Below are 15,187 nucleotides of genomic sequence, written 5' to 3' on the forward strand. Positions count from 1 at the left end.
ATTTTGAAAATCATCTGAAATGCCCCCTTCCTACATGAAAAAAGCATTTTCTATGGCCAACTCGAGACTTTTGTCTGAAAAGATGCACCCCCTGGTATCTGAAACCAATCACTGTTGTTGTGATAGTTTCATGCGGGATTGAGTTTTTTCAGAAGTGTATCTATCTGCTATGATTATTTACATCTGGGACCGAACTGTTACGTCACCATCTCAAGGACATGACCTGGGGCCAGTCTTACAAAGAGTTGCGATTGATGTGATCGTCGCAACTACGGAAAGCCAGCAACGTCAACATCTAAAAGTACATGTTTGTTCAAAATATTTTCTAGAAATGACGTATACATGTATTCTTACATTCAGTGTTTTCAAAGGACATTGGGCAAATTTCCAATAGAGAAATTATGACATTGATGGATTTCCATATTCTTGAGAGTGATCGGATCAATGGTAACTCTATGGAAACCAATCAGTGTCATAATTTACAGAAAATATACACAATGTCCTTTGTAAACAAAGAGAAGCATAGTTAATTTTCAAGAAAACGATGAATGAATGAATATACATCATAGTTAGAAAATATTTTGAACAAACATGCATAATAAGCCGGCCGTCCATAGTTGTGATTGATTGGATCAATCGTAACTCCTTGTGAGATGGGGGCCCAGGGCTCCAAACCTGGAACCTCAGCATCAAATTCTTACTTCCATCGATATCCAAAAACTGGACGGAGCTCGAAATGCACCAACACCATTCTGTGATGCACGTATATGCACGCACCACCTTGAGGCCGAGGAAAAGTACCCCATGACACAATAAACAGTACATGGGACCATACCACACGTAAAGTACTCCAGTATGCACACGCAATAGAAAGAAGAGTGCAATTGTATGAGCACTTGACTCTTTGGATTACTTTGATTCCGGTGGTATCAAGAGTAGCTCTATCATCCTACTGATATCGATGGTAACTTCCCCCATGTAGATTGGATTACAGGCGCACGCCACGATGCCCAGTTTCGCTTACAAGAGGTAGCCTAAGGAATGACTTCTCTGAACATTAATAATTTTTTTTTAAAATAAACAATTGGCTTTCTTTTTTCATGAACCTTACTACAGTCAAAACTGTGTTAGTGGCCACCTGTCTATAGCAAACACCTGTCTGTCAGGACTACTAAAACTGTTTACCATATGTGTATATGAACCTTTCTATAGCATGAACCTGTCTACAAGGCCACACAATGGCCTGTATTCTGAAGTCAGGTTTAATTTCAACTCTGGTTTTAAATTGTGCCTTAACTATGGATAACCAATTGTTAATCACTAATAGTAATAACTGTTAAATCACCAATAGTAGAGGTATCATATTTCAGCTCATTTGGCTCTCAAGTCATTCATAATTGTCTAGGAAGTATAAAAAGATGATTGTCTTCACCATCGATGAATCAGGAAAGAGCACAGTAAACACAAGAAACATACAACTTAATACAAATTTTGAAACTTTTGGCTTAGACCATGGTCTAAGTTAAACCAAGGAGATATCACCTCTAAGATATCTCCTTGATTAAACCCAACTTCAGAATACAGGCCTTTGTGTTTTCCTTGGGTGGTCACTAAAGACAGATTTCACTGGAGATGAAAAGGGCTAGACCGCTTCAAATAATTCAGCTGGCATCGTGTTAGTCCATCAACACAAATCCAGAGGAATATTACTGAGTATTATTATTAGGTAACAAGATGGAAAATAATATATAAAAAGTAATCACTTTCATCAAGTTTCTGGGAAGAGTCCTGGAAACCAATAGAGCCTGCCGGACCGGTCTTGATCATCCACCCAAACTAGACCCTCCTTGACCAGTTGATCCTATATGGAGGGAAGAAGAATGAACAAGGTATGATGAAGAAGTAATGGAAGGAGATATCGGGATGAGGGATGTAAGACCAAAAATGATAGAAAAGGGTTCAATGACGAAAATGTTTAAGACTTCATAGAGAATTAAATTATTGCATGTAAAAGAAGAAAAACCCCTATGCAAAGAAACCCTTTCTTTAATATTGAATATCAAAACGTTAGTGTTAGAGGGTGCTGCATATTGAAAAATTCAACATCAAAAATTTTAAAACATAAATAAAAAGAGACAGGAAAATCACTGGCTGCTACAATTTTTAAACATTATTGGCTCTTAATGAAAGCTTAAGATGTGCTTTAAAGAAAATATAACAAAGAAGTACAAGACCAAACTTGTGATGCAGTAATCAATGAAGGGAGAGAGAGGGAGAAAGAAAGAATATATTTACAATATGAAAGAGGAAGATGTTGAATATATCAAAGGATTTCTTTCAATGTATGCAAACTAAACTTTATGAAACATTGCAGATGACACAGAGAAGAGACTTCAGAAAAACTGAAGACACATTCGATGGAATCTATAAGAATATAGACCGTCTATTTTGTACTTTGCTCTTTATTCTGCCTTGTATTCTGATGTTATGTGATTTTCCTCTGTAATGGTGTCTTTGACATCTTATATGTACGAATACGAATGTGGAAATAAATTTTATGAACTTATGAAAAAGCGAAAGAAATTAACATATTTTTTCAAGCTTGATTGCATTAACCTGTTTCCGTACAGGATAAACATTTACATAAGGCAATCTTATTAAATTTAAAAGCTTATCTGGCTGACCTACCATAACTAATCTTGCTCTGTCTTCTTCCCATTTCAATTTGTTTTGTAGATCCGGGAGAGAAACACAGCCAGTACCCTGGAAACAGAAAGAAAGAGAAGAATTAAATCAAGTTATATGATGATGCATAAATAGCATGAGATAACATACCCCCTGCCAAGGAAAATGATATTTATTTGAATTGACTTGTACAAGTAGTCATATGAAACAAAAACAATTTAAGCAGAAGTACATGCAATCAAATTCCCTCTGTGAATTGATTCAGAACTCATATTTACAAAATCCCTTCAACTAGAAGAAATGCTTACATTTTCTTAGTGATATATAGTCAAACCTCCTCAGTAAAATCTACTAGAATTATTCCAAATTTGGCTTACATAACTTAAAGTAATGAGTAGTAATAACTAGGATATATCACTGATTCATCACTGATCATCATATCAATGATTGAAAGAAATCCCATATTGTCTAACTTCAATTGATACACACATGAGAGAAAGCATTTGATGTTTCATTCATGTAATCTTCAAATAAGTTTTGTGAGGTAAACTTCTGAATGGTTGACAGAAGAGAATTCCAAATTCTTCAAAATTTAGCTATGCATCATGAGATTAACTAGACTGTGCAACAAATCAGGATCGCTTGTATGACCCGTACTCAGTAGTCAGCTAGTATAGATTAAAAGTTTCTTTACGTTTTGATATAAATAATTCACGATTTAGAGACGTTTATCATAAGATTAACTGAACTCACCAAGGCTATATATTGAGAATACTTGTGTGATCCATACTGATTTCTGCTACATTCTAAAATAGATAATTCACAATTTGCAGACGTGAAACATAAGAATAACTGAACTCACCTGTGCTATATTGAGAACACTTGTATGATCCATACTGAGTTCTGCTGGGACAGACTGAACAATAAAGCGGCCGTCATCAAGGCGATGGAGGCCAAATCCATTCCCTAAAACTTTCAGCTTCTTGATAGCTCTGATGATGTCATCGCTAAAAATAAAGGGGAAGTGCAAAAAAAAAAATTGTGTCAGGTACATCAAAATGTCTAAAATGACGAGTTAATGTGACCACCCAGCCCAAAACTCACAGAAATGGAGAAAAGATTTTTGATTGGGTTTGAAATTCTCAAATCTAGTGATATGCCATATAAAAGGTGCTGCTGTGATGGCCTCGGGCTACATACTGATATATAAGGCATGACAAGATGTTGTCAATATACCACAGCCACCACTTACGGCTGCTTAAACCTCTACATATTTGCAATAATGAATTGGTAATAAATCAAGGTTGTTTTTTTGGACAGGTGAAATATGTTGATATTTGGAGCATCTAGTATATTACTTGTTGATATGGTATGCTATAACTCATAATTCTGATGCAGCAAAGCAGTGGCTGCAGAGTTCCCACAGTTTATCTAAACAAACTAATCTTGCTCATTGTTTTTCTCATTATTAATGAACATCTGGAGGCAGTTTCTTGTACAAAAATCTGCACCAAATTATATTCCAAAGAAAGGAAACAATGACTACACTATACAATATAGGTTGTGGGTGCTCCACCATTTGCAGTCCCTCCACATCAGACGTATCGCTTTAATATTTAGCATACCGGCACAGAATTAGCAGTAGAACCTACCATACCCTATACAGAAACTGCAGTTTTTTGCTTTTTCCCTTTTGGGTCTGATGATGCATTGTGAAACATCAGCAACACGTCTGGTGCGAAAGACTACAAATCACGTCTTGCATTGCTGTTTTCTTTTTATCGACCAGGATTCGGTGACCTGACATTTGTCAGTAAAAAGAAAATGAAGTCTAAAGCAAGACCGAGTGTATAGGCAGTGGCTGCTTTTGAGAACAGGAGAAATGCATTGATATTTAGACGTACCTAGCCTATTATCTAGGCGGAGCCTGAACCAATGCAGATGTTGTCACCATGCAGCCATGATTTATTGTCTTCCACACCAGACTTATATTACTGATATTTGTGCATAACAGTATCAGACTCAAAGAAGAAAAGAAAAAAGCTGCAGTCTCCGCATAGATTACAGGCTACCTCCACCTAGAGTATAGGCTAAGATGCCCCTGATAAAATCAAGATATACTTACAGACTGACATCCTGGGCTTGCTTTGTCTTTCCTCTCGTTGTCCTAACCTTGTGGAGCAGTTCTTCCAGGTTCATGAGACCTCCGTTCCGATGCTGCGTTGCCAGACACACCTCAATGATCTGAACGCCTATTTCATAGTAGAAATCTCCAACGCCTAACATCTCTGACCAGAATCCTTTCCCGGCTGATCAGGGTAAGAGCAAAAATATATAACCGTGACTGCTAGCAAACACAAGCATTTAGGACACTGTGGTAACAAAGAGAATCTGTCCAAAATTTGACAAAACAATCGCCTTGCAATTCACAAGGCCCATTGCTGAAAGACTTGCGATAAAACAAACTCCAAAAGTTGAATTTAACTGCGACTGATTTACTTTTTTCTACCTTCTTTCGCTTATAATTAAAATGTCTATAATATAATAAAGATTAATGGATTTTCATGCACAAATATGAAAGATGTTTGATAATTGACACAAAATGTCATTTTTGCTGATCTGCATGCAAATGCAAGCCAAAGAGTTACAGGTACACATAGGTTGTTGAGTCTAAAACATTTCATACAGAGTGTGCAAACAAGTTTATTGTTGTAAGTGGTATTCGCAAGTTTGCTCCTCAGGCTCAGGGAGACCTGCTCATCTCCCGCCCCCCCCCTCCCATTTCCTCCAGAGAGAGATTCATGTAGGGTTAGTCCATAGGCGGCGGAAGCGGGGGAGGGGGGGGCAGATCAAAAAAAAAAATTTGAGATGGGGCGACGACCCCCCCCCCTAAATTTTTTAGTTGACAACCTTTTTTTTCCTGTTTTTTTGCTTGTCAATTTTGTTTTTCTTCCATCCCCCCTAAATTCTGGTGAACCCCCCTTAACCCTATTGTCCCCCCCCTAATATTTAGGTTGATGACCCTTTTTTTTTCTTGTCAAATTTTTTTTTACATGTGTCCATCACAAAAAATTTCAGGTAGACCCCCTCTAATTTTGGGGGCTTCCGCCGCCAATGGGTTTGTCACTCACAGGGGCGGAAATCTCTCCAAAAAGGTTGGGGGGGACAAGGGTCTCGAAAATTTGACAAGCAAAAAAAAAAAAAAGGCTATTACCTAAAATTTAATTTAATTTCCACCGAAATATATTTGACAAGCAAAAAAAAAAAAAAAAAAAAAAGGTCATCTCGTTCCAAAACGCACGTTTTATTCCCATTGTGAGTTATATATTTGTTAGCATCACCAAAGACCCAAAATAGTAGGGGGACATTTGATATTGTGTCCCCCCTACTATTTTGAGGAGGGGGGACACGTCCCCCTGTCCCCCCTGGGATTTCCGCCCATGGTCACTCACATGCTAATGGATCGACTCCTATAGTGGCACACATATCTTGAAACTGCATCCTAAACTCTGGGTTCTTCTTGATCTCCGACTTATGATTTGCTGCAAACTCCTCCAGGTTGGTCCTGAAAACCTCAAGCTGGCGACTCATCTGGTTCAACTGATCTTCCGCAATCTCAGATCCCTTGTCTTTGTACTTGGCCTGCAAAAGTTGAGAGAAAATTTATGAGTGCAGGTGTCTACACTCTTTTGAAATGCACAGCTGAAAATATGGCAAACAATGGCTCATGCAATTCAGAATGATGTAAAAATGAAAATTGAAACCTCCATTTGATATGACCAACTTATTTCACAAGACAGCACAGTCAATCACCACAAGACACATCAAACACACTGTGATATTAACATGCATTATCACTTATTGAAAAACTATATAGGCCTACCAAATTGAATTTGCACAGAAAACAAGTTGAGACCACATGCTAGCCGCAGGCCTTCATTCAACATGGGGTCCAAGGGTAATATCAGAAGCGAATGGCCACTGCAACTTCCGGGTTGCATATCTTTTATCCCATGATGCAGTGCAGCGCAATTCTGAGGTGCTCACATCACACAAATTAACGGAAGGCGGCCACTTAGAAATAAACATAATGATACATTTCAAAATTGTATAAAATATTGCGATAAAAGGTGAAAATAAACATTGCAATTAAAAATAGGCATTTTGAGAAATATATTCAACAAACTGACTTTTGGTCTGCTTCAGAAAGTGAAGTTCAGTTGATGCAATTTTTGGCAAATTCTTTTTTTTTGTGAAGTCAAATTTGAACTCAAGGACACTCCTAGTACCAATGAGGTCCAAACATTACATGTATGGACCTCATAGGCGACAACAGTGCTATTTTTGGGTTAATTTTTTTGTGGACTTAAATTTATTGTAATTTTCACAAAAGTACTAGCTAAATTTGAGACTTTTAATTTAATATTGATTTATTGAGATATAAACTTTAATGTAAATAACAAAAAATTGAAAGAAATGACGGGGAACTTACATTTTGACGACTTTTTCCTGATTTTCTTGGCAGTTGCCCTTCACTTCTGACTCGCGATCGGACCTGATATGCAGATCACGTGATACGCGTTCTCGTCAGGTGATCGGTCGGTTATTCTTTTCGCCAGATGTTGATAATTATATATTTCATAACGCAGCGTTCATCGCAAATTTAGCTGAAAGAGATTGAAGTTGAACAGCGCAAGCTTTAATTTATTTCAGAAATAACGTTTGATTGCACAAGTTTCGCCTCGGACATGTAGGATCATTTGGTCCCATATTGGCGTAACTACGGGGGGGGGGGGGGCTTGGGGGGGGGGGGGCGGGGGTGTCCCTACCACTACCGTCCACAAGCCAGCAATTATCTTTTTTCTCTCTTTTTTTAACCAAAATGCTTCCCCCCCCAGAAAAAAAAAGAACCAGGGTTAAAGAGAAAGATAATTATGATAGAGGAACACAAAATACTTTATTTTTTCAGCTTTTACTGCATCGACTTATAATCAAATATTAAATGGGGCTTAGAACATATTTTTAATAAGTCAATTAATAAAAATATTCCTCCTCGGGATTTGAGCTTTCATGAAATATCAATCTTTTTCATGATTACCGAAAATACTTCAAATGTCCAAAAAAAATTATCGGTGTATTAGCCGATACCTTGCGCCCGCCTTAATTATTATAACTTGAGATACTTTGCTTTAATTTAATGAATTCCTAAAAACATTAATTCTCAGATCATTTGTCGCAATCGAATGATTCGATTGGTAAGCTAATTGAATAATTATTATGATTCATGAATTATTTAAAATGTGTCTCTCTATCAGTTTTGAATATTTAAAAAAATGTTAGCTCGTGCTTTTTGCTCGCAATATTTTGATTAGTAAGAAATTCTTGTGTATGCGAGTTTGATACATAAATAACTAGAGAGAGGGGGGGGTCCCTCAGCTACTTGTCCTTGCTTATTCCATATTTTTTATTATGCTCGTGTTGTGAGTATTTCAAAGTCTTTTCTTTTTCTCACCCTTTTTATTGTCTCGGAGCTTCCCTCTATTTCTTTGCTACGATGTATAGCCCTTCCTACTTGTTTCAATTTTTTTATGTTCTCATTTCATTGAAAACATAATTATTAAACTGACGTAGAAGACTTTACAACAAAATTTTGATATTGTTTTTTCTTGTTTGTTTGGCTTTCTTTTTTCTTCTCCTCAGTCCTTATTTTCTTCTTAGTTTCCCTTTCCTTATTTTATCTTATTTCATTTCATGAGGCATCCGCCAACTTATATACAACAACAAACTTATTTCAAATACGTTGATGATCTTACACTACTAGAAAACAGAAACTTACATAAACTATCAATATTACAAAATATATTAGATGATTTATTAGAATGGACAAACAGTAATCATATGACACTAAATCCTAGTAAGTGCATGGCAATGAACATAACATTTATGAAAAATGCACCCTTTTGTGAGTCTTTGCATATCGGGGAATCAGAACTGCCTTATGTTGATACTTTAAAGATTTTAGGAGTTTATATTCAACACAAGTGGAATGCCTCTGGCCGTCTCACCTGCATCACGCGGTTCAATATAGCAGCAGTGCTGACTTTGCATACTACTCTAACTCGCACAAGATGTTCAGTGATACATGGTTACTCTTATGTCCTCTTTTTATGAACTAGACCAATAAACTTACAGAGATATGATGGTTATTCAACAAAAAACCCCAACATGGCCAAAGTTCATTGACCTTACATGACCTTTGACCTTGATCATGTGACCTGAAACTGGAACAGGATGTTCAGTGATACTTGATTACTCTTATGTACAAGTTTCATGAATCAGATCCATAAACTTTCAAAGTTATGATGGTAATTCAACAGATACCCCCGATTCGGCCAAAGTTCATTGACCCTAAATGACCTTTGACCTTAATCATGAGACCTGAAACTTGCACAAAATGTTCAGTGATGCTTGATTACTATTATGTCCAAGTTTCATGAATCAGATCCATAAACTTTCAAAGTTATGATGGGAATTCAACAGATATCCCCAATTCGTCCAAAGTTCATTGACCCTAAATGACCTTTGACCTTGGTCATGTGACGTGAAACTCATGCAGGATGTTCATTGATACTTGATTAACCGTATGTCCAAGTTTCATGAACTAGGTCCATATATTTTCTAAGTTATGATGACATTTCAAAAACTTAACCTCAGGTTAAGATTTCGATGTTGATTCCTCCAACATGGTCTAAGTTCATTGACCCTAAATGACCTTTGACCTTGGTCATGTGACATGAAACTCTAATAGGATGTTCAGTAATACTTGATTAACCTTATGGCCAAGTTTTATTAACTAGGTCCATATACTTTCTAAGTTATGATGTCATTTCAAAAACTTAACCTCAGGTTAAGATTTGATGTTGACGCCGCCGCCGCCGTCGCCGTCGCCGTCGGAAAAGCGGCGCCTATAGTCTCACTTTGCTTCGCAGGTGAGACAATAATTTAAAATGGGATTTCCATATAAATGAAATGTTAAAAAAGTGCAATAAAAAACTTTATATGTTTAGATTAGTGAAAAAATATAAATTACCAATTTCTGACTTAATACAAATATACATCGGATACATCCGCCCTGTTTTAGAATATTGTGTACCTGTCTTTAATGGAAGTTTGACTTTAGACCATGTACAGAAACTAGAAAGAATTCAGAAAAGAGTTTGTAAAATCATCTTAGGTCAAAGTTATTCAACTTATAAAGATGCTTTAAAACGATGCAAACTGGATACACTTAAAGATAGATGTCAACAATTATGCACTGATTTTGCAGTTTCTATAAGCAAAAATCAACATTGTAAAAAATGGTTTCCGGAAAGGAACGTTGTTGGCATGAATTTACGCAATAAACAAAAGTATATGCAATACAAATGCAGGACCTCCCGTTTTAAACAAAGTGCAATACCATATTTCATTAACCTCCTTAATAACTCATAAAGTGTATATTTTCATTGTAATTTCATTGTATACTGTATTTTTTTTAATGTACTATTTTATCATCATTACACTATTGTTTTATGCTATACATGTTCAATTGTAATACCTTTGTAAATACATACATTTCAGCTTTTTTAGCTGCAGTATGTGTATGATTGTTTTACTGGAAATAAACCATGAAATGAATGAATGAATGAATAGATGTATCTTAGAGGCGGATATCCAGTGAGGGCCGGGGGGCGTGGTGTGCCCCTCTAAAAAGAGGAAAATAGGAAGGAAAAAAAGTAGGAAGGAGAAAAAATAAGAAAAAAAAGACGATGATGGCAATTATGATGATGATGATGATGATAATGATGGTGGTAGTGGTGATAAAGATGAGAATGAAGTTGGTGACGATGATATGATGATGATGACTAGATGTAATTTTGTTATTTTGTCTTTAAAAAAATAATAGTGCAAAGGCGAAATCATTTAAAGTTTATTATGAAAATAGCAGAAAAAAATAATTTGAAAAATTGTACGTATGCGTATGGAAAATCCATCCCCCACCAAAAAAGAAAAAAAAAGTGAGATTTTGTTTTGTTATTTGTGACGGCGTAGGCCTATGCGAGCAGCTACTGTATGTGATATAATTATGGTAAAAAAAGTAAATGAAATGCCAAGAAATACATGATAATGACTTTTATTGTACATTCAGTATATCAGTAGATAAATTCATACTCGTTCCAAAAAAGAAAAAAGTGGGTATATTATGGACCATTAAAAATGGGCAGTTGCTCTATATATTATATTACATAGAATATATAGAGCAACTGCTCGTGTGTAGCGGTAAGTTATTCACCTGATCTACATAATTCATGCGGCGCACGACGCGTGCGCAATGTTTAATAATTATTGATGTGAATACAATGAATGTCATCAAAAACATAATCTCACAGATCAAATAATGCCAGCTCGACGCGCAAACTCAGAAAAAAAATATATTTTCTGCCCTGATAATTTGATAACCCTAACCTAACCCAATTTCTAAGTATTTTTATCATAAACAGGATAACTATAGACAATGATTGAAATTAACTTTATATTCTTTTGCGAACAAAATGAATATGAAGGACAGCTTTTTGATAAAGAACACAGTTTTAGAGCGTGATTTATACCTACAACCGCTAACATAGGCGGATCCAGGGGGGCTGAGGGGCCCGGGCCCCCCTATTGGCGGAGCAAAAAAAGAAAAAAAAAAGAAAGGAAAAAAGAAAAGGAAGGGAAAAGAGAGGAGAAAAGAAGAAAGGCAAACGTAAGAGAAACAGGATTAAATGAAATAACATTAGGGGAAGACTTTGAAAATATTTTCTTTTTTAATCTATTTGTTAGGATACAAAATTTTCGCTCGCGCTTCGCGCCTTATTGTCTTTTAGGGTATTTGCATACATCTTGCTCAATATGGAGCTTGAAATATCAAACTTTGAAGTCAATATACAAAACATATTTCAGCTGGGAAATTGAACTTTCATTATTTTGTTTCATTTACAAATTGATTTTAAAAAAGTGCTCTGTAAAAATGTCTGTGTTATGGTCTGAACATTATCATTTTCTGCTTGCGCTGCGCGCTCGCAGAATTTGAATTTTCAGGTACCTATTATTTTCTTGTATTCCATAAAGTTCTCAAAAAGTTCCCTATTCAGGTCAGATTGTTAAAACGTATCAGCTAGCGCCGCACGCTAGCATTTTGATTAGTCGGTTATGTATATCCCAATATTAATTCTAAATCAAACTAATTTGATGACAGTTTATAAAAAAATTCGACTCGCGATTTCTGCTCGCATTGATATGCTTATGCATAATTACAAAGTGCTTTAAATGTCCAGTTTTCAGGCCATAATATTAACACATTTCGCGCTCTCATGCTTAGGAAGAGAAATAGGAAGATGGTCATCATTTTCATATGATGACATAATGCCCTCATAGAATGTTCCGGTCCTATGTAAAAACTCAAAGTAATAATAATAAAATACATCAGCTCTTTTTGAACTGTGATCCATCACAATTCACAATTTTCCCACAAAGTGTTTGCATTACAGAGCTTAAATTCACCCTTTGTTATATCATATATTTTTAGCTCGCGCTTTGCGCTCTCTTTATTGATTTTCATGATAAGAAAGTTACTTAGAATACCCAAATTCTAGGTCGAAATCTAAAACACACGTTAATTCAGATACGCAGATTGTTCTCTATTTAAATCATTATCCAGTTTCAGATCACAATATCAAAAAGTGTCTACTCGCGGATAAATAACTTATCCTTTTCATGATAAAACATGAATAGTGTGTCCAGAATTTTTCCGCTCGCGCTTCGCGCTCGCATCAATAAAATACTTAGAGTCATTCCAAGATTACAAAAAGTGCTTAGCATTTCATTATTCAGGTAAAAAGGGTCAAAATTTTTCAGCTCGCGCTTCGCGCTCGCAATATTTGAATGTTGAAATTTGTAAAGTCTTCATGGCTAAATGCAAGCAGTCCATAACAGGTACAATTTTGAGCAGTTCAAAACGTATACACAAAATTTCTGCTCGCGCTCAGCGCTCGCATTATTAATGTAAGGAAGATCCCCACTTACTCATCCTTTTCATGATTTACAATACTAATTGAATAGAGTGTCTTGTTCAGCAGGTCTAAATCTCGAATTTTTTTGCTTACGCTTTGTGCTCGCATGTTTAATTATATACCTATTCAGTTAAGTTACAAAACGTCTAAGAATTTCCATTCCTTAGATAAAAATGTCAAAAAATTGCGGCTCGCGCTTCGCGCTCGCATTATTTGATTTTTTAAAATGTGTAACGTCTTCATGGCTAACTGCAAGCAAGTATCTAACAATACTTTTTCCATCACTTCATTTCTGCTCACTCTTTACGTTCGTAGTAATTATTAACTTGCATACACATCTTTTTTTTCAGGAAAACAAACATTTCCCAGAATGTTCAAAATTTTAGGAAAAAGTACATAAAATTTCCAAAAAAATTTAGCTCTCGCTTTCCGCTCGCATTATACAAATAAGGGTTATGGTATTATACATTTATGTTTCATAAGAATAAATCTAAAAAGTGACCATTTAGGACTACCCCTTCAAAGAAACAAAAAAGTCCCGGCAAAAATCATATTCGAGCGGCCAATCGGGGAAAATATGGCTGAAAAAAATTCCACCCCCCCCCCCCCTATTGGCGAAGGCTGGATCCGCCCCTGGCTAAATCCTGTCACTGTCGGTATACATGAAGCAGTGATTCCTCCATCAGCTTACGGTAATAATTTTTGCAACACGAGCGCCAGTCCGAGAAATAGACAGGCATTTGCCCAAACGGACAACATGTCAACCTCTGCTAATTTCTTTTTGCACGGGCACATGAAATCTCGACGTAACCCATCACATTTCTCCCTATTTTCTCCTCCCTTTTATTTTCCATTAATTTTTCTTTCGTTCACTTTTTTTCTGTCCTCTTTTCCCATAATTTTTTTTACCCATCACATTTCTCCCTATTTTCTCCTCCCTTTTATTTTCTATTAATTTTTCTTTCGTTCACTTTTTTCTGTCCTCTTTTCCCATAATTTTTTTTACCCATCACATTTCTCCCTATTTTCTCTTCCCTTTTATTTTTCATTAATTTTTCTTTCGTTCACTTTTTTCTGTCGCCTTTTCCCTTCTATTTTTTTTTCTCGTCTCACCGCTTTTCCTCATCCCCAGCCCTCGACGCCCGTGCAGATTCGAAAAACAATATCAAGAGTATGTCTACTTGCAAGGGCGGAAATCTCTCCCCAAAGGTAGGGGGACCAGGGGCTGGAAAATTTGACAAGCAAAAAACAAACAAAAAAAGAAGGTTTATCACCCTCTAAAGAAGGTCATCTTGACCAAAAGAAATTTGACAAGCAAACAAGCAAAAAAAAGGGGGCATCCCAAAAGTAAGATCGTCTCTTCCAGTATTTCGATTTTGAACGAAATGACCAAAAATAGTAGGGGGACATTTCATAATGTGCCCCCTACTATTTTGGGTGAGGGGACATGTCCCCCGGCCCTGGGGTTTGCGCCCATGTGGGTGGGGGTGATGCGCCTCCCTATCGGGATCATATCACAGCGAGTATAGGCCTACACTCTTCCATATGGAAGAGTGTTTACTCGCTGTGATTTCGATCTCACACATATAAAAAAATAGAACAGCTACGCCTTGAACACAGGCCAAAATGCCTAACGATTTCTCCGCGGCATTAACAACTCTCGTAAAGGGCGCTCCATTTATAAATAAAGTTGCATGAACAGGTGTCTATGGCGACAAAAATTAACGCGGAATTGTAGCCAGAAGCGTGGGAAATTGGCAGAAAATTCAAGAAAAGAACCGGTGAGTACCGATTTAACAGTAATCATATATTAAATAACATTCGTTGAATCATAAGAATAATTTTTTTTTAGGAAAGAAAGCTTAGTTCTAAGCTAGGGCGGCCCAAATGCGCGTGAGTGGAGTCCCAGTTTCTTAACACGGGTAAGTATTGCGGTGTCGCCTAGAGTGCTCAAAATGATTTTCATCAGAAATTTCTAACAAAAAATATTGCAGAAAAGCTGGACATGTAACTTGTAAGGCCTCCAACTTCAAAGGAAAGCAGTATGCCAATAACTGATGGAGCCATCCTTCTAAAATAAAAAGACTTACCGGTATATCACTATAAATGAATTAACACAACGAATTCCGGACAGATAACAACATTAAATCAAGGCCTACACATACTAACATCAAAATGGATATGTGGGCACAGTGTGGGCAACATTCAAAAAGAGAAAAGCTCCGTTTATCACTATATTCTGCATATATAAACTAAAATAACATTATCAACACCTACCTGCGCAAGCTTTTGCTTATTTATTTTCCCGAGTCCCGCCGCACGCCTCATGATTAGGCAGAATTTGTAGATTTTTAATGAGTAATTTCTTAATAATTTCTGTCAAATCAACACTGATCATATGAAAACACGTG

The 15,187-nt window shown here is 36.4% G+C and overlaps 1 protein-coding gene across 1 annotated transcript; it reads right to left on the reverse strand.

Moving 5' to 3' along the window:
• Positions 1-1,497: 1,497 nt before the first annotated feature.
• On the reverse strand, positions 1,498-15,187 carry LOC121426479 (vacuolar-sorting protein SNF8-like). The gene is made up of 6 exons (XM_041622799.1): positions 15,054-15,187; positions 6,138-6,327; positions 4,811-4,994; positions 3,548-3,692; positions 2,689-2,763; positions 1,498-1,861 (listed from the first exon to the last, which is right to left on the reverse strand). The coding sequence occupies exons 1-6, from the start codon at positions 15,102-15,104 to the stop codon at positions 1,769-1,771; spliced, it is 738 nt and encodes a 245-aa protein (XP_041478733.1). The 5' UTR covers positions 15,105-15,187; the 3' UTR covers positions 1,498-1,768.

Source organism: Lytechinus variegatus, chromosome 13 (assembly GCF_018143015.1).
Source record: "Lytechinus variegatus isolate NC3 chromosome 13, Lvar_3.0, whole genome shotgun sequence".
NCBI lineage: Eukaryota > Metazoa > Echinodermata > Echinoidea > Temnopleuroida > Toxopneustidae > Lytechinus > Lytechinus variegatus.